Genomic DNA, 21,653 nt, shown 5'->3' on the forward strand with positions numbered 1-21,653 from the left:
TTAGGCTGATTGTACTTCTGAAAACTGGGAAAGCTGGGTGGACTTACAGTCCATGTCACCCAGCTTGCCTTGGCCCCTGAATGGTAAGTGTGCCTGACTATGCAGTGGTATATCGGTGAGGGGACGTATCATTGTATGACTAGGCAATAACCCATCCCCTCACCCAGCTTTCCCAGTAACCGATGGCTGACAGCACGGATTTATGGTGGGGACTAGATGATGGGAGTTATGTCAGAAGATTACGATTGGTGCCGGATCAGTCCTGGGACTCCTCTCCGGGCTCCATACCTTCTGAGCCCCTATAGACTGCATTCATTGATACCAGTCACTTGGCACAAATATTCTCCCTTTTCATTAGATTGTTCATCCTGAGCCTCCTGGTTCATGAGTAGAATTCCAGTGTCGGAGGTTTGTAGGTGAGGTCTCTACCTATCATAAAGTGATGGCACATCCTGCTGATATGCGAAGGGATATACCACTTTAAGAAGTTTTTGTATTGTACAACACCTATAGCACTGTTTAGCTTTATTGTCCTTCCTTGAATAGAATTCCTGAATTGCAGTAAAAACTGACACACAAGCCATGTAGGAAATCACTAATGCATGCTATGACAGTGGCCCTAGGAGCGGTCATCCTACTGTCCAGAGACCCCAACAGGCATATCAGACTGTGTTAGGCAGATCCATATGACAACCCCTATGGGCACTGTAACAGCTGCCACGAGTGGTTATCTCCTGACAGATTTCGTTTGATGTGTTTTCATATACCGCCATATAACAAGCATCAGAACTTCCCATCTGAAATGCATTTCTCAGCGTGGGGCTGATGCTGGCGGTGATCTGCCAGCAGACTGCGGTTTCTCTGGCCCCCAATCAAACACAGTTCCATGGCTTGGCGCTCAGCTCAGCAGTTGGAGGAGACTTTTGTGTCTGATAGATGAGGATGAAGATGTCAGGCCTCACTCATCACCAGAAGAGGCGACTCCCACAGAACGGGCAGGATTATAGCAGTTATATTCTTCTACACAGGAGGCAGTATTATAGTAGTTATATTCTTCTACACAGGAGGCAGTATCATAGTAGTTATATTCTTGTACATAGGAGCAGTATTATAGTAGTTATATTCTTGTACATATGAGGCAGTATTATAGTAGTTATATTCTTGTACATAGGAGCAGTATTATAGTAGTTATATTCTTGTACATAGGAGCAGTATTATAGTAGTTATATTCTTATACATAGGAGCAGTATTATAGTAGTTATATTCTTGTACATAGGAGCAGTATTATAGTAGTTATATTCTTGTACATAGGAGGCAGTATTATAGTAGTTATATTCTTGTACATAGGAGGCAGTATTATAGTAGTTATATTCTTGTACATAGGAGCAGTATTATAGTAGTTATATTTCTGTACATAGGAGCAGTATTATAGTAGTTATATTCTTGTACATAGGAGCAGTATTATAGTAGTTATATTCTTGTACACAGGAGCAGTATTATAGTAGTTATATTCTTGTACACAGGAGGCAGTATTATAGTAGTTATATTCTTGTACATAGGAGCAGTATTATAGTAGTTATATTCTTGTACACAGGAGGCAGTATTATAGTAGTTATATTCCTGTACATAGGAGCAGTATTATAGTAGTTATATTCTTGTACATAGGAGGCAGTATTATAGTAGTTATATTCTTGTACATAGAGGCAGTATTATAGTAGTTATATTCTTGTAGATAGGAGCAGTATTATAGTAGTTATATTTCTGTACATAGGAGGAAGTATTATAGTAGTTATATTCTTCTACACAGGAGGCAGTATTATAGTAGTTATATTCTTGTACATAGAGGCAGTATTATAGTAGTTATATTCTTGTACATAGGGGGCAGTATTATAGTAGTTATATTCTTCTACACAGGAGGCAGTATTATAGTAGTTATATTCTTGTACATAGAGGCAGTATTATAGTAGTTATATTCTTGTAGATAGGAGGCAGTATTATAGTAGTTATATTCTTGTACATAGAGGCAGTATTATAGTAGTTATATTCTTGTAGATAGGAGCAGTATTATAGTAGTTATATTTCTGTACATAGGAGGAAGTATTATAGTAGTTATATTCTTCTACACAGGAAGCAGTATTATAGTAGTTATATTCTTGTACATAGGAGCAGTATTATAGTAATTATATTCTTGTACATAGGAGCAGTATTATAGTAGTTATATTCTTGTACATAGGAGCAGTATTATAGTAGTTATATTCTTGTACATAGGGGCAGTATTATAGTAGTTATATTCTTGTACATAGGAGCAGTATTATAGTAGTTATATTCTTGTACATAGGGGGCAGTATTATAGTAGTTATATTCTTCTACACAGGAGGCAGTATTATAGTAGTTATATTCTTGTACATAGGAGGCAGTATTATAGTAGTTATATTCTTGTACAGAGGAGCAGTATTATAGTAGTTATATCCTTGTACATAGGAGCAGTATTATAGTAGGTATATTCTTGTACATAGGAGGCAGTATTATAGTAGTTATATTCTTCTACACAGGAGGCAGTATTATAGTAGTTATATTCTTGTACATAGGAGGCAGTATTATAGTAGTTATATTCTTGTACAGAGGAGCAGTATTATAGTAGGTCTATCCTTGTACATAGGAGCAGTATTATAGTAGGTATATTCTTGTACATAGGGGGCAGTACTATAGTAGTTATATTCTTGTACATAGGAGCAGTATTATAGTAGTTATATTCTTGTACATAGGAGCAGTATTATAGTAGTTATATTCTTGTACATAGGAGGCAGTATTATAGTAGTTATATTCTTGTACATAGGAGGCAGTATTATAGTAGTTATATTTTTGTACATAGGAGCAGTATTATAGTAGTTATATTCTTGTACATAGGAGGCAGTATTATAGTAGTTATATTCTTGTACATAGGAGCAGTATTATAGTAGTTATATTCTTGTACATAGGAGGCAGTATTATAGTAGTTATATTCTTGTACATAGGAGCAGTATTATAGTAGGTATATTCTTGTACATAGGAGGCAGTATTGTAGTAGTTATATTCTTTTACATAGGAGCAGTATTATAGTAGTTATATTCTTGTACATAGGAGCAGTATTATAGTAGTTATATTCTTGTACATAGGAGCAGTAATATAGTAGTTATATTCTTGTACATAGGAGCAGTATTATAGTAGTTATATTCTTGTACATAGGAGCAGTATTATAGTAGTTATATTCTTGTACATAGGAGGCAGTATTATAGTAGTTATATTATTGTACGTAGGAGCAGTATTATAGTAGTTATATTCTTGTACATATGAGCAGTATTATACATCCACAGATCTCCCTCCCCATAACAGTGCATCCACAGATCCCCCCCCCGCCATGACAGTGCCATCCACAGATCCCTCTCCCCGACGCTCAGAGGAGTATACATTTATTAACTGTAATCTGTAACTTTAACTTTAAATGAGCGCTCATGTCTTTACTAGGGTACCTTACTCTCAGCTCCGCTAACAGGCAGTGCAGGCGGTGCTCACACACTGACGTCACGCGCCTGCGCCGCCTAGTGGGAGGAGCAGGCACGTGATGTCAGTGAGTGAGCGCCGCCCGCACTGCCTGTTAGCGGAGCTGAGAGTAAGGTACCCTAGTAAAGACATGAGCGCTCATTTAAAGTTAAAGTTACAGATTACAGTTAATAAATGTACTCCTGTGAGCGGCGAGGCCCTGTGTATTCTAACCCCCAGGCAAGCATCCCCGTCACCATGGGAACGCCTGGGGGTTAGAATATACCATCGGATCTGAGTATACCCGGCGTATAAGACGACCCCCGACTTTTGAAAAAAAAATTTGTGTTAGAAAGTCGTCTTATACGCCGGAAAATACGGTAGTTATATTCTTGTACATAGGAGCAGTATTATAGTAGTTATATTCTTGTATATAGGAGGCAGTATTATTTTAGTTATATTATTGTACTTAGGAGGCAGTATTATAGTAGTTATATTCTTGTACATAGGAGGCAGTATTATAGTAGTTATATTCTTGTACATAGGAGGCAGTATTATAGTAGTTATATTCTTGTACATAGGAGCAGTATTATAGTAGTTATATTCTTGTACATAGGAGGCAGTATTATAGTAGTTATATTCTTGTACATAGGAGCAGTATTATAGTAGTTATATTCTTGTACATAGGAGGCAGTATTATAGTAGTTATATTCTTGTACATAGGAGCAGTATTATAGTAGTTATATTCTTGTACATAGGAGGCAGTATTATAGTAGTTATATTCTTGTACATAGGAGGCAGTATTATAGTAGTTATATTCTTGTACATAGGAGGCAGTATTATAGTAGTTATATTCTTGTACATAGGGGGCAGTATTATAGTAGTTATATTCTTGTACATAGGAGCAGTATTATAGTAGTTATATTCTTGTACATAGGAGCAGTATTATAGTAGTTATATTCTTGTACATAGGAGCAGTATTATACTAGTTATATTCTTGTACTTAGGAGGCAGTATTATAGTAGTTATATTCTTGTACTTAGGAGTAGTATTATAGTAGTTATATTCTTCTACAAACAAGCAGTATTATAGTAGTTATATTCTTGTACTTAGGAGCAGTATTATAGTAGTTATATTCTTCTACAAACAAGCAGTATTATGGTAGTTTTACAGCCGCCTTTCTTGATATGACACAGCTTAGCTAGACACGTTATATAAGTCGTAGTGAAGGGAAAATAGAGTCTTTTTGGGAGTTATCTCAGCATATGTGGCCCCTCACTCTGCTGCTGAGGGTCTACCCTTCTGGGGGAGGCTGCTGTATTTAGACAAGCGGTGAGATTAGCAGTGCTAATCTGTGAGGAGTTGGCTCATGTGAAGTGTGTGGTCAGTCTCCGGGCTCGTTAATATTGTGATATGCAGAATGATAACACATTAATGATAATGTGAGTCCAGAAAACCCTGCTGATGTTCCATGTGCACTAAGCAGGTGGGACTTAGTCATGAGGCCTGGGGGTCAGGGTGTAATCCCAAAGCTCAGGGGAGAGACATTATGGGGTTCCCACCTGGGAATTGGAGGTGAGCCTTTTCTTGGGTTGTACGCACATATGGAAGGCATTGTGCTGGGAACACACACACAGCGAGCGCCTTTAGCCTCCTTATGATCCGTTCTGCAGGCTTCCAACCGCCATTTCACATGTTGTTCTCTAGTATTGCTTCCCCTGTTAACCTCTGCAATAAACACTTAACCCGTTAAAGTGCACAGTGGTGCAATAAAACCCGTATTGGATAATAACTGACGCTTCGATAAGTGTATGGCGTGCGGAGTTTTGTTGCTTCCTCGGAAGGTATCTAAAATATATTTGTGCTGATATTGGTTTATTATGAGTAATAGGCTAATGTCAGACAATATTAGTTATGACCACTGGGTGGCGGTATACAGCACAACCAGTCTGGATCCCTTCTAAAGTCATTGATGGGTAATATCAGGCAGGATTGGTATATACCGCATTATTGTTAAGTAGTAATTCAGTTGAAAATGATTATTCCTCCGTATACACTTAGGGGGATTGTCTTGTGAAGTTTATTTGGATGATCGGGAAAGGTCCGACTTCTGAAACCGCCATCAATTAGCTCACATTTAGGGGGGTAGTCCCAGCTGGTGAGCTCTTCTCTTTAGGTAGTAGAGGGTGGGGTTCCTTTTCTATGGTACTCATTGGCCCTTATAATCTTAAAGGGGTTGTCTGGGTGTTTAAAGGGGTTGTGTCACCTGGAACATTGGTGGCATATTGTTATATTATGCCACCAATGTCAGATAGGTGCGGGTCCCAGAGGTGGGAATGAAGCTCCCAAAGAGAACAAGAATGCACCACACACGTGCGGCTGCCCTCCATTTATTTCTATAGGGAGTGCTGAAGATAGCTGAGGGCTGGCTCCGCAATATCCGGCAGTTCCATAGAAGTAAGCGGAGAGGTGGCCGCGCTTGCGCAGTCTCTCTCCATTTAATTTCGGCTGTTTTCGGCGCCCACATTGAAATTAATGTAGGGAGGCCGCACACGCGTTGTACGCTCTCCTGTACTTTGGGTGTTCCGTTCTAAAGATAGGTGGGGGTCCCAGAAGTGAGACAACCCCTTTAATATTGGTGACCTATCCTCAGGATAGGTCATTAATATCAGATTATGGGGGTCTAATTTCTGGCACCCCCGCTGACTAGCTGTTTGAAAAGGCCACGACCCTCTGGTAAACGCTGCGGCCGCCTCATTCCTTTCCAGGCACAGCGCCGTTTATTGTATACTGGCCGTGCTTGGTATTGCAGCTCAGCCCCATTTATTAGGCTATTTGACCAATGAACAAGACACCACTGGCCTAGGACGAACTGAACGGCGGGGGTGCCGGGAGTCAGAACCCCACCAATCAGATATTGATACTGTATCCTGAGGGGACGTGTCCTTTCTGCTGCAGCTGGTGGCAGTTGAAGGATGGAACTGAGCATGTGCTTCCGTCTCAGCGAGCAGGACAGAGAAATTTGAAAAAGAGCAAACAGCAGGTGGCGCTATACAGCCAGATTTCCGTGAATAACTCTGTGGCGATAATACATTTTTAATTACATGCAATTACAAAAATATTCAGATCCAGGAGCTGCTTTGAAAACTGTAAAATATTTTTTACCGGGACAACCCCTGATTTAGAGACAGTGCCTGAACAGAAGTCTAATGAGATTCCCTAATGAATTCCCGGGCTGTTGTTATGTGACACCCTCAGCAAATTCGAGATCTTATTTGAGAGTGGAGAGGGACAAAAGTCAGTGCCGCTAGGTAGCAGCTAAGTTGTCAAGCGTTTACCAAGGGGAACCTTGGTTGTCGCTGGGTTCTCCCTTAAAATTTTTACGTTTTACGGTTTCTTCTTCTGGATCAACACGTGATCGTGGTTGCGGGATTGTACTTGTACATTTGGGTCTTATTTGTAACCCTATATGAGGTAGGTGGCACACCGGGCAGCCTGTGTGCGGAGGGTTGGAGGTAGTCTGTACGGTATTACTGGTGAATGGAGCCGGAGATCCACCGGCGCTATCACCCCAGCATTTCCACTTCATGTAGGTCTGAATAAAATGCGAGCCTATCAGCCATGGCCTGTCTGTTCTGTTTTCTTTGGGCCTGTATTTTGATCTTCAGACCGCCCCCCCCATCCCTTTACTTTAATGAGGACCTTACATGCCAGAGATCTTTCTTCTTCATTTTCAAAAACAATATTTACTAGTAAATTATGTGGCGGTGTTAACCCCTGAGCGTGCAGCGTGGCAGATGGCGGTTTTATGTGTGAAGATGATTTCATTTCCAGCACTTATGGGGAGGTGAGGGTTAAACATAAAAAAAAAAAAAGAAGGAACGTTTCTTCCCCCCTGAGAGGGTACTGTGCTGAACCGGAAAAATATCAAAACCGCAGCCTCTCCCTGTGTCCTCTCGCTCCCACCCGGCACCAGCTTGGCGCCCCCTCGAACACCCATCCTCCTCTCCACTGACAGAGGAAGGATAGAGGGATGCAGCATCCAGTCCACAAGGGGGGGTGGGAGCGTGGACCGAGCCCCGCCATGGATCTGGGGAGACGCTGATGCTTTCCAGTTCTTCTCGTAAAATAACAATAGCAGATTTGACAGAGCGAGGAAGAGAGAGGCTTCCCCTCACTATGTGATTAGTGCATAGAGCCGGGGCGGCCAGCAGTGTGCGCCCTAACATTGTGGGGGTCCCCGGGAATGCTTCATGAACAGCCTCTGCTGTGTATCTGTGACATGGCATGTTCACCGCTCCTGGTGGAAAAATGCAGCTTCCGATCCCTGGAGACCAGGCTCATTGTTTCCCTGGAGACCAGGGGGTTAGTGACCATCCCTGGTGACCCAGAGGTTACATTTGGTTTGTATGGTTTTAACAAGAAGCCAAACAGGGCATGTTCCTTTCCTGCAGATTGATGCTGGAGTGGAATCGGACAAATGACAGCCGATCCAGTCTCCCAGATCAGGCAAAATCCTGCCGGGGGAGCAGCAGCATACTGACCCACTGCTGTGTTTAGTCCTTGGTCGTCCATTGGTATTGTATAGTCCCTGGTGAGCTAGTGGCTTGTGTAGTCTTTGGGGAACCAATGTGATAGTTTGTCCCGTGGTCATCCAGTGATAGTGTGTAGTCCCTGGTGATCTAGTGGCAGTGTGTAGTCCCTGGTGATCTAGTTGATTTATGTAGTATCCAGTGACTTATGTAGTCCCTGGTGATCTAGTGCCAATGTTTAATCCTTGATGATCTAGTTTCTAGTGATCTAGTGGCACTGTGTAGTCCCTGGTGATCTGGTGACATTGTGGTAGCGCTGACATTTTCTTTCCCTGGTTCTGACTACAGTGGCATGGTGTAATCCCTGGTGATCAAGTTGCATTGTGTAGTCCCTGGTGATCTACTGACATTATGTAGTCCCTGGTGATCTAGTGGCATTGCGTAGTCCCTGGTGATCTAGTGGCATTGTGTAGTCCCTTGTAATCTACACTGCGTGCAGAATTATTAGGCAAATGAGTATTTTGACCACATCATCCTCTTTATGCATGTTGTCTTACTCCAAGCTGTATAGGCTCGAAATCCTACTACCAATTAAGCATATTAGGTGATGTGCATCTCTGTAATGAGAAGGGGTGTGGTCTAATGACATCAACACCCTATATTAGGTGTGCATAATTATCAGGCAACTTCCTTTCCTTTGGCAAAATGGGTCAAAAGAAGGACTTGACAGGCTCAGAAAAGTCAAAAATAGTGAGATATCTTGCAGAGGGATGCAGCACTCTTAAAATTGCAAAGCTTCTGAAGCGTGATCATCGAACAATCAAGCGTTTCATTCAAAATAGTCAACAGGGTCGCAAGAAGCGTGTGGAAAAACCAAGGCGCAAAATAACTGCCCATGAACTGAGAAAAGTCAAGCATGCAGCTGCCAAGATGCCACTTGCCACCAGTTTGGCCATATTTCAGAGCTGCAACATCACTGGAGTGCCCAAAAGCACAAGGTGTGCAATACTCAGAGACATGGCCAAGGTAAGAAAGGCTGAAAGACGACCACCACTGAACAAGACACACAAGCTGAAACGTCAAGACTGGGCCAAGAAATATCTCAAGACTGATTTTTCTAATGTTTTATGGACTGATGAAATGAGAGTGAGTCTTGATGGGCCAGATGGATGGGCCCGTGGCTGGATTGGTAAAGGGCAGAGAGCTCCAGTCCGACTCAGACGCCAGCAAGGTGGAGGTGGAGTACTGGTTTGGGCTGGTATCATCAAAGATGAGCTTGTGGGGCCTTTTCGGGTTGAGGATGGAGTCAAGCTTAACTCCCAGTCCTACTGCCAGTTTCTGGAAGACACCTTCTTCAAGCAGTGGTACAGGAAGAAGTCTGCATCCTTCAAGAAAAACATGATTTTCATGCAGGACAATGCTCCATCACACGCGTCCAAGTACTCCACAGCGTGGCTGGCAAGAAAGGGTATAAAAGAAGAAAATCTAATGACAAGGCCTCCTTGTTCACCTGATCTGAACCCCATTGAGAACCTGTGGTCCATCATCAAATGTGAGATTTACAAGGAGGGAAAACAGTACACATCTCTGAACAGTGTCTGGGAGGCTGTGGTTGCTTCTGCACGCAATGTTGATGGTGAACAGATCAAAACACTGACAGAATCCATGGATGGCAGGCTTATGAGTGTCCTTGCAAAGAAAGGTGGCTATATTGGTCACTGATTTGTTTTTGTTTTGTTTTTGAATGTCAGAAATGTATATTTGTGAATGTTGAGATGTTATATTGGTTTCACTGGTAAAAATAAATAATTGAAATGGGTATATATTTGTTTTTTGTTAAGTTGCCTAATAATTATGCACAGTAATAGTCACCTGCACACACAGATATCCCCCTAAAATAGCTAAAACTAAAAACAAACTAAAAACTACTTCCAAAAATATTCAGCTTTGATATTAATGAGTTTTTTGGGTTCATTGAGAACATGGTTGTTGTTCAATAATAAAATTAATCCTCAAAAATACAACTTGCCTAATAATTCTGCACTCCCTGTAGTGGCATTGTGTAGTCCCTGGTGATTTAGTGACATTGTGTAGTTTCTAGTGATCTAGTGGCATTGTGTAGTCCCTGGTGATCTAGTGGCACTGTGTAGTCCCTGGTGATCTAGTGGCACTGTGTAGTCCCTGGTGATCTAGTGGCACTGTGTAGTCCATGGTGATCTAGTGGCACTGTGTAGTCCCTGGTGATCTAGTGGCACTGTGTAGTCCCTGGTGATCTGGTGACATTTTCTTTCCCTGGTTCTGACTACAGTCCACAGAGGAGAGAAAGCAGAGAGGCCATCAAATGACAGCCGATCCATTTTCTATACCTAAATGGGGTTTCTCGGCTCTTATGAGCAGCCGGTCTAGTGTTATGGAGCCTGAAGGCCGATATATGCAGTATATACACATATATATGACGGCGCTGAGTGTCTGGGCCGCATACTGTGGCGATACATATCTCCCTCCCTCTTGTTTCATCCTTCCCTGATTCAACTACAAATAATTTAAAGATGTTTTGTCTCTTTCAATTACATGAGGCCTTCTCAGCCTGGAAGTTCCTTAAATCCCACATCCTTATGTAACCCCTTCCCAGCAGCCCGCTCTCCGTCATGCAGTCATTGGAGCAGATGGAAGTGGCTGCAGCCGGAGCCAGCGATGGTGTGGGATCTTCTGCATCACCTCTCTGCCAACTCTTACTTAATGCCTTGTCTTTTCTCATTGCAGACCCAACCAGTGCCAAACCCTCTGGCCTACTACATGCACCGAAACCCTGGGTGGTTCCACCAGTTTGAGACCTTAGTCAATCACTTCATTGAACTGATCGCGCCGTTCTTTATATTCATGGGCAGAAGAATGTGTATTATCAACGGGATCCTGCAACTCCTCTTCCAGGTGAGACCACAGCAGTATTATAGTAGTTATATCCCTGTATATAGAGGGCAGTATTATAGTAGTTATATTCCTTTACGTAGGAGCAGTATTATAGTAGTTATATCCCTGTATATAGAGGGCAGTATTATAGTAGTTATATCCCTGTATATAGGGGGCAGTATTATAGTAGTTATATTCTTGTACATAGGAGCAGTATTATAGTAGTTATATTCTTGTACATAGGAGCAGTATTATAGTAGTTATATTCTTGTACATAGGAGCAGTATTATAGTAGTTATATTCTTGTACATAGGAGCAGTATTATAGTAGTTATATTCTTGTACATAGGAGCAGTATTATAGTAGTTATATCCCTGTATATAGAGGGCAGTATTATAGTAGTTATATCCCTGTACACAGGAGCAGTATTATAGTAGTTATATTCTTGTACATAGGAGCAGTATTATAGTAGTTATATTCTTGTACATAGGAGCAGTATTATAGTAGTTATATTCTTGTACATAGGAGCAGTATTATAGTAGTTATATTCTTGTACATAGGAGCAGTATTATAGTAGTTATATTCTTGTACATAGAAGCAGTAATATAGTAGTTATATTCTTGTACATAGGAGCAGTATTATAGTAGTTATATTCTTGTACATAGGAGCAGTATTATAGTAGTTATATTCTTGTACATTGGAGCAGTATTATAGTAGTTATATTCTTGTACATTGGAGCAGTATTATAGTAGTTATATTCTTTATCAAATTTCTTTTTATTTGAGAAAAATACATAGTCATGTAGAGAGACATACATCGTGTGTCCAGACGCAGCTGGATAAGTGCACAGTCAGCAAACACAATATATTCAAGATGATTGCATACACGACTTCAGATAATGGAGTGAAATACGTAAACAAATATCTGACGAGGGGGGGGCTATAACAAGACAAAGGAAGGTGGGTTGGGGGATAGAGAGGGGAGGGGGAGAGTTGGATGTCAATCAAAGTCTTAAGTCAAGACATATCTAAGCCTAGAATTTGCGGTATAGCTTCCAAGGAGACCATACTTTTACAAAAACTGCTCTAGAGTGATTTTCCCAATGGGCTAATTCTTCAAACCGATATAGTTGGTCAATTTTTTCGGTCCACATCAAGAACGAGGGAGCTGATTCATTTTTCCACAATAGAGGGATCAGCAATCGAGCTGCTGTAATAAGCATGGTTTGTAGATTATACTTTGAGGGGGTTAGCGTGCCATTTGGACACCAGAGCAGCAGGAGTTTTGCATCTAAGGTAATCTGGCTATTACATATCTTGTTGATAGCTGCTTCTACTTCAACCCAAAACGGTTTTATTTTCTCGCAGCTCCACCAGATATGAGATAAAGAACCAATGTCTCCTCCACACCTCCAGCAACTGTTTGGGATAGCGGGATTGAGCTTGTGAAGGAACTCCGGTGTCTTGTACCATCTTGTAAGTAATTTATAAGAGTTTGCCTGTATTCTAATACAACGGTTGAAACCATGTGAGTGTGTGAGGATGAACGCTTTTTCAGGTTCTGTCAGGGACAGAGACAGCTCCTTTTCCCAGGCTGCAAGGAACCACAGATCTGGAGGTGCGGAGGAGAGTAGCTCCCTGTAGAATGTGGAGAGAGGTTTCTTGGGGCGAAGGGCGTTAGAGATTTTCCCCTCCAACCAAGAGGGATCTACCGTAGGCCTGGGAAAAGATTCCAAAAGCGCCAAATCTTTCTTAAAGGCCATAAGCGCCAAGAAAGAGGCTCCTTGAACCCTCGGGATTTCATATATTTTACTCCAATTTAAGGCACCTGATACAGTTATGATGTCTTTCAGTTTAAAGTTAGATAGTAAAGCCCAAATTCCTGTTGCATCAGAGGTGGTAGGGTGAACGTGTGCCTGCAGCAGATCTAAGGGGAGACTCAAACTTGGGAACCTAAGGGTCGAGGACCCATATAGTTTAGTCCATTCCAGTAACAGACCCTTCCATAAGGGCGAGGTAAACTTATTATTAGCAGTACATTTGCGTAAGCCCCATAGAACTAACTTGTCCCTATATGAAAGCAAATAACACTCCAGTCGGGAAACAAGGCCGAGAGGGCGCCAAGAAATGAGGCTCAAAGCTCTGTTCAGCATCGATGCTTTGTAGTAAAGGTAGATGTCGGGTAGGCCGAAGCCTCCCAACCTCCTCTCCCGAGTGAGAGTGGCATAAGCCAACCTAGGGGACTTGCCAGACCAAACAAAGGTTGAGATGACCCTGCGGACCTCCACAAAGAAGGAATGGGGTAGCCAGATAGGAAGTGTTTGGATGAGATAGAGCAGTCTGGGGACAATAAAAGCTTTAATGAAGTTTTTCCGCCCAATCCAAGAGATAAACGGAAGTTTTAGAGAGTGTAAGTGTGATCTAATGGATTTCAGTAAAGGGACATAATTTAACTCGAAAAGATCTTCTGGTTTTGCTGAGATATGGGTACCTAGAAAAGGGATTGACTTAGTGGCCCACGAAAAAGCAGCGGAACCTTTAAGCGTGTCTACAGTAGCGGATGGGCAAGAAATATTCAGGGCCTGTGACTTAGTATAGTTGATCTTAAAATTTGAGACCGCTCCATATTCTTCAAAAAGGGCTTGAAGTCTGGGGAAAGAAGTTAGAGGGTTGGACGTTATGACCAAAAGGTCGTCTGCAAAAGCGGCCGTTAGATGGGTATGCGACCCCAAGGTGATCCCCTTAATGTCTGGATCCTGCCTGATCTTGGCCAGCAGGGTCTCCATGACAATAACAAAGAGGGCAGGTGAGAGTGGGCACCCCTGCCTCGTCCCATTAGTAATGGGAAAAGCTGGAGAGAGTGTTCCATTAATCCGTATTCTGGCAGAGGGGAGCGAATAAAGTGAGAAAATGGATTGAATGAACTGGTCCGGAAGGCCAAACTTCGACAGTGCCCGAGACATGAATTGCCAGCTGATCCTGTCAAAGGCCTTTTCTGCATCTGTACTGAGAAGAGCTAAAGGTATTGAGTGCTGGCGAGCATGCGTGATCAATTGTATGACACGGACCGTATTTTCACTCCCCTGCCTGCCAGAGACGAATCCCACCTGCTCCTCGTTGACAATGCCAGGGAGAACCGACTGAATCCTTTGAGCCATAATTTTGGCCCACCACTTCACATCAGTATTTAGAAGCGAGATAGGACGGTAACTCCCGCAATTTAGGGGGTCCTTATTTTCCTTGTGGATTACTGTGATATGGGCTGAAAGCGATTGGGGAGGAAGGGAGCCCCCTTGGAGTAAGTAGTTACATAAGGTATTAAAATGGGGAATTAGGGTCTGCTTAAAGGTTTTGTAGTAAGAGATGGTAAAACCATCAGGGCCTGGGCTTTTCCCTGAGGGTATGGAGGAGAGAACCCTACCAATTTCATCGTCTGTGATAGGAGATAAGAGCTGGGCTGACTGAGCTGGGGTAATAGTAGGTAACTGGAGGGAGGAGAGAAACTTCTCAGTTGCCTCACCTAATTGAGCTGGCGACATATTATCTGGTGTTTTAAGGTTGTATAGGTCCCTATAGAAGGCACAAAAGGTCTTTGCTATGTCTGGAGTCCCTTTATGAAGGACGCCTTTGTCGTCTTTAACTGCAGCAATGAAGGAGTCAGTTTTTTGTTTCTTCACTAAAGCGGACATTAGCCTATTCCCTTTGTCCCCGTGAGCATATGAGCGGAATTTGGCTCTAAGTAACAGCTTAACTGACGTGACATTTAGCAGGTTCTTGAGCTTAGTACGGGCTTCTGAGAGCTCCAAGGCACAGCTAAGGGCCTGGGAGGCTTTGTGCGTTAGCTCTAGAGCCTGAATCTGGGAGAGGAGTGTCGCCACAGCCTGATTCCGTTGTTTCTTAATATGGGCACCTAAGGCTATTAGTTCTCCTCTCAGGACCGCTTTATGGGTTTCCCAAATAATGGACGGGGAGGGAGCATCAGGGCCTGAAGTATTAGTTGTGAAGAAGTCAGTTATGATAGAAGATAATTTAGCAGCATGGGAGGGGTCTGAGATAATGGTCTCATTAATACGCCAATTCCATTCCCTCTTTGGGAGGTCCTGCAGAGACATACTCAGGAATACCGGAGCGTGGTCAGACAGGGTGATGTTCCCTATATGGGAACTAACAACTCTGTTAGCAAAGGATTTGGATAAGAATAGATAATCTAATCTATGGTAAGATAGTTTAGCAGCTGAATAAAAGGAAAAATCCCTACCAGTAGGGTTTGTGGTGCGCCAGATATCTAGAACCCCTAACCTCTGTAGGGCCAGTTTAAGGCGCCGCAAACGGGCATGTGTAATGGCAGACTTCCCATTAGAAGAATCTAGTGCAGGATCAAGGGTAGCATTAAGGTCACCTCCTAGAATCACCATTCCCTCCTTAAAGGAGGATAGTAGGCCAAGGGTCTGAACGAGCCAAGATAGTAGTTATATTCTTGTACATAGGAGCAGAATTATAGTAGTTATATTCTTGTACATAGGAACAGTATTATAGTAGTTCTATTCCTGTACATAGGGGCAGTATTATAATAGTTATATTCTTGTACATTGGAGCAGTATTATAGTAGTTATATTCTTGTACATATGGGCAGTATTATAGTAGTTATATTCTTGTACATAGGAGCAGTATTATAGTAGTTATATTCTTGTACATAGGAGCAGTATTATAGTAGTTATATTCTTGTACATAGGAGCAGTATTATAGTAGTTATATTCTTGTACATAGGAGCAGTATTATAGTAGTTATATTCTTGTACATAGGAGGCAGTATTATAGTAGTTATATTCTTGTACATTGGAGCAGTATTATAGTAGTTATATTCTTGTACATAGGAGCAGTATTATAGTAGTTATATTCTTGTACATAGGGGCAGTATTATAGTAGTTATATTCTTGTACATAGGAACAGTATTATAGTAGTTCTATTCCTGTACATAGGGGCAGTATTATAATAGTTATATTCTTGTACATTGGAGCAGTATTATAGTAGTTATATTCTTGTACATATGGGCAGTATTATAGTAGTTATATTCTTGTACATAGGAGCAGTATTATAGTAGTTATATTCTTGTACATAGGAGCAGTATTATAGTAGTTATATTCTTGTACATAGGAGCAATATTATAGTAGTTATATTCTTGCACATAGGAGCAGTATTATAGTAGTTATATTCTTGTACATAGGAGCAGTATTATAGTAGTTATATTCTTGTACATAGGAGGCAGTATTATAGTAGTTATATTCTTGTACATTGGAGCAGTATTATAGTAGTTATATTCTTGTACATAGGAGCAGTATTATAGTAGTTATATTCTTGTACATAGGGGCAGTATTATAGTAGTTATATTCTTGTACATAGGAGCAGTATTATAGTAGTTATATTCTTGTACATAGGAGCAGTATTATAGTAGTTATATTCTTGTACATAGGAACAGTATTATAGTAGTTCTATTCCTGTACATAGGGGCAGTATTATAATAGTTATATTCTTGTACATTGGAGCAGTATTATAGTAGTTATATTCTTGTACATATGGGCAGTATTATAGTAGTTATATTCTTGTACATAGGAGCAGTATTATAGTAGTTATATTCTTGTACATAGGAGCAGTATTATAGTAGTTATATTCTTGTACATAGGAGCAGTATTATAGTAGTTATATTCTTGTACATTGAAGCAGTATTATAGTAGATATATTCTTGTACATAGGAGCAATATTATAGTAGTTATATTCTTGCACATAGGAGCAGTATTATAGTAGTTATATTCTTGTACATAGGAGCAGTATTATAGTAGTTATATTCTTGTACATAGGAGGCAGTATTATAGTAGTTATATTCTTGTACATTGGAGCAGTATTATAGTAGTTATATTCTTGTACATAGGAGCAGTATTATAGTAGTTATATTCTTGTACATAGGGGCAGTATTATAGTAGTTATATTCTTGTACATAGGAGACAGGATTATAGTAGTTATATTCTTGTACATAGGAGGCAGTATTATAGTAGTTATGGTCTTGTATATATGAGCGGTATTATAGTAGTTATATTCTTGTACATACGAGGCAGTATTATAGTAGTTATATTCTTATACATAGGAGCAGTATTATAGTAGTTATATTCTTGTACATAGGGGCGGTATTATAGTAGTTATATTCTTGTACATAGGAGGCAGTATTATAATAGTTATATTCTTGTACATAGGAGGCAGTATTATAGTAGTTATATTATTGTACATAGGAGGCAGTATTATAGTAGTTATATTCTTGTATATAGGAGCAGTATTATAGTAGTTATATTCTTGTACATAGGAGCAGTATTACAGTAGTTATATTCTTGTACACAGGAGCAGTATTATAGTAGTTATATTCTTGTACATAGGAGCAGTATTACAGTAGTTATATTCTTGTACATAGGGGTAGTATTATGGTAGTTATATTCTTGTACATTGGAGCAGTATTATAGTAGTTATATTCTTGTACATAGGAGCAGTATTATAGTAGTTATATTCTTGTACATAGGAGCAGTATTATAGTAGTTATATTCTTGTACATTGGAGCAGTATTATAGTAGTTATATTCTTGTACATAGGAGCAGTATTATAGTAGTTATATTCTTGTACATTGGAGCAGTATTATAGTAGTTATATTCTTGTACATACAGTGGGGGAAATAATTATTTGACCCCTCACTGATTTTGTAAGTTTGTCCAATGACAAAGAAATGAAAAGTCTCAGAACAGTATCATTTCAATGGTAGGTTTATTGTAACAGTGGCAGATAGCACATCAAAAGGAAAATCGAAAAAATAACTTTAAATAAAAGATAGCAACTGATTTGCATTTCATTGAGTGAAATAAGTATTTGAACCCTCTAACAAAAAAAGACTTAATACTTGGTGGAAAAACCCTTGTTTGCAAGCACAGAGGTCAAACGTTTCTTGTAATTGATGACCAAGTTTGCGCACATTTTAGGAGGAATGTTGGTCCACTCCTCTTTGCAGATCATCTCTAAATCCCTAAGGTTTCGAGGCTGTCTCTGTGCAACTCTGAGCTTGAGCTCCCTCCATAGGTTTTCGATTGGATTAAGGTCCGGAGACTGACTAGGCCACTCCATGACCTTAATGTGCTTCTTCTTGAGCCACTCCTTTGTTGCCTTTGCTGTATGTTTTGGGTCATTGTCGTGCTGGAACACCCATCCACGACCCATTTTCAGTTTCCTGGCAGAGGGAAGGAGGTTGTCGCTCAGGATTTCACGATACATGGCTCCGTCCATTTTCCCGTTTATGCGAATAAGTTGTCCTGTGCCCTTAGCAGAAAAACACCCCCAAAGCAAAATGTTTCCACCCCCATGCTTGACGGTGGGGACGGTGTTTTGGGGGTCATAGGCAGCATTTTTCTTCCTCCAAACACAGCGAGTTGAGTTAATGCCAAAGAGCTCTATTTTGGTCTCATCAGACCACAGCACCTTCTCCCAGTCACTCTCTGAATCATTCAGGTGTTCATTGGCAAACTTCAGACGGGCCTGCACATGTGCCTTCCTGAGCAGGGGGACCTTGCGAGCCCTGCAGGATTTTAATCCATTGCGGTGTAATGTGTTTCCAATGGTTTTCTTGGTGACTGTGGTCCCTGCTAATTTGAGGTCATTAACTAACTCCTCCCGTGTAGTTCTAGGATGCTTTTTCACCTTTCTCAGAACCATTGACACCCCACGAGGTGAGATCTTGCGTGGAGCCCCAGAGCGAGGTCGATTGATGGTCATTTTGTGCTCCTTCCATTTTCGAACAATCGCACCAACAGTTGTCACCTTCTCTCCCAGCTTCTTGCTAATGGTTTTGTAGCCCATTCCAGCCTTGTGCAGGTCTACAATTTTGTCTCTGACATCCTTGGACAGCTCTTTGGTCTTTCCCATGTTGGAGAGATTGGAGTCTGCTTGATTGATTGATTCTGTGGACAGGTGTCTTTTATACAGGTGACTAGTTAAGACAGGTGTCCTTAATGAGGGTGACTAATTGAGTAGAAGTGTCTAACCACTCTGTGGGAGCCAGAACTCTTAATGGTTGGTAGGGGTTCAAATACTTATTTCACTCAATGAAATGCAAATCAGTTGCTATCTTTTATTTAAAGTTATTTTTTTCGATTTTCCTTTTGATGTGCTATCTGCCACTGTTACAATAAACCTACCATTGAAATGATACTGTTCTGAGACTTTTCATTTCTTTGTCATTGGACAAACTTACAAAATCAGTGAGGAGGTCAAATAATTATTTCCCCCACTGTAGGAGCAGTATTATAGTAGTTATATTCTTGTACATAGGAGCAGTATTATAGTAGTTATATTCTTGTACATAGGAGGCAGTATTATAGTAGTTATATTCTTGTACATAGGAGCACTATTATAGTAGTTATATTCTTGTACATAGGAGACAGTATTATAGTAGTTATATTCTTGTACATAGGAGCAGTATTATAGTAGTTATATTCTTGTACATAGGAGCAGTATTATAGTAGTTATATTCTTGTACATAGGAGCACTATTATAGTAGTTATATTCTTGTACATAGGAGACAGTATTATAGTAGTTATATTCTTGTACATAGGAGCAGTATTATAGTAGTTATATTCTTGTACATAGGAGCAGTATTATAGTAGTTATATTCTTGTACATAGGAGCAGTATTATAGTAGTTATATTCTTGTACATAGGAGCAGTATTATAGTAGTTATATTCTTGTACATAGGAGCAGTATTATAGTAGTTATATTCTTGTACATAGGAGGCAGTATTATAGTAGTTATATTCTTGTACATAGGAGGCAGTATTATAGTAGTTATATTCTTGTACATTGGAGCAGTATTATAGTAGTTATATTCTTGTACATAGGAGCAGTATTATAGTAGTTATATTCTTGTACATAGGAGCAGTATTATAGTAGTTATATTCTTGTACATTGGAGCAGTATTATAGTAGTTATATTCTTGTACATAGGAGCAGTATTATAGTAGTTATATTCTTGTACATAGGAGGCAGTATTATAGTAGTTATATTCTTGTACATAGGAGGGAGTATTATAGTGGTTATATTCTTGTACATAGGAGTAGTATTATAGTAGTTATATTCTTGTACATTGGAGCAGTATTATAGTAGTTATATTCTTGTACATAGGAGCAGTATTATAGTAGTTATATTCTTGTACATAGGAGCAGTATTATAGTAGTTATATTCTTGTACATAGGAGCAGTATTATAGTATTTATATTACTGTACATAGGAGGTAGTATTATAGTAGTTATATTCTTGTACATAGGAGCAGTATTATAGTAGTTATATTCTTGTACATAGGAGCAGTATTATAGTAGTTATATTCTTGTACATAGGAGCAGTATTATAGTAGTTATATACTTGTACACAGGAGGCAGTATTATAGTAGTTATATTCTTGTACATAGGAGCAGTATTATAGTAGTTATATACTTGTACACAGGAGCAGTATTATAGTAGTTATATTCTTGTACATAGGAGGCAGTATTATAGTAGTTATATTCTTGTACACAGGAGCCGTATTATAGTAGTTATATTCTTGTACATAGGAGCAGTATTATAGTAGTTATATTCTTGTACATAGAGGGCAGTATTATAGTAGTTATATTCTTGTACATAGGAGCAGTATTATAGTAGTTATATTCCTGTACATAGGAGCAGTATTATAGTAGTGACATCCTTGTACATAGGAGCAGTATTATAGTAGTTATATTCTTGTACATAGGAGCAGTATTATAGTAATTATATTCTTGTACATAGGAGGCAGTATTATAGTAGTTATATTCTTGTACATAGGAGCAGTATTATAGTAGTTATATTCTTGTACATAGGAGGCAGTATTATAGTAGTTATATTCTTGTACATAGGAGCAGTATTATAGTAGTTATATTCTTGTACATAGGAGCAGTATTATAGTAGGTATATTCTTGTACATAGGAGCAGTATTATAGTAGGTATATTCTTGTACATAGGAGGCAGTATTATAGTAGTTATATTCTTGTACATAGGAGGCAGTATTATAGTAGTTATATTCTTGTACATAGGAGCAGTATTATAGTAGTTATATTCTTGTACATAGGCGCAGTATTATAGTAGTTATATTCTTGTACATAGGAGCAGTATTATAGTAGTTATATTCTTGTACATAGGAGGCAGTATTATAGTAGTTATATTCTTGCACATAGGAGGCAGTATTATAGTAGTTATATTCTTGTACATAGGAGGCAGTATTATAGTAGCTATATTCTTGTACATAGGAGCAGTATTATAGTAGTTATATTCTTGTACATAGGAGCAGTATTATAGTAGTTATATTCTTGTACATAGGAGGCAGTATTATAGAAGTTATATTCTTGTACATAGGCGCAGTATTATAGTAGTTATATTCTTGTACATAGGAGGCAGTATTATAGTAGTTATATTCTTGTACATAGGCGCAGTATTATAGTAGTTATATTCTTGTACATAGGAGCAGTATTATAGTAGTTATATTCTTGTACATAGGAGGCAGTTTTATAGTAGTTATATTCCTGTACATAGGAGCAGTATTATAGTAGTTATATTCCTGTACATAGGGGCAGTATTATAGTAGTTATATTCCTGTACATAGGAGCAGTAT

The 21,653-nt window shown here is 39.7% G+C and overlaps 1 protein-coding gene across 1 annotated transcript in view; it reads left to right on the forward strand.

Annotated features, from left to right (window-relative positions):
• The window catches only part of LMF1 (lipase maturation factor 1), a 215,682-nt gene that overhangs the window by 130,242 nt on the left and 63,787 nt on the right, over positions 1–21,653 (forward strand). The window contains exon 6 of the mRNA XM_040439943.1: positions 10,815–10,982. Within this exon, the coding sequence (XP_040295877.1) occupies positions 10,815–10,982 (168 nt within the window). The remainder of the gene's footprint in view (positions 1–10,814; positions 10,983–21,653) is intronic.

Source organism: Bufo bufo, chromosome 7 (genome assembly GCF_905171765.1).
Source record: "Bufo bufo chromosome 7, aBufBuf1.1, whole genome shotgun sequence".
NCBI classification, from domain to species: domain Eukaryota; kingdom Metazoa; phylum Chordata; class Amphibia; order Anura; family Bufonidae; genus Bufo; species Bufo bufo.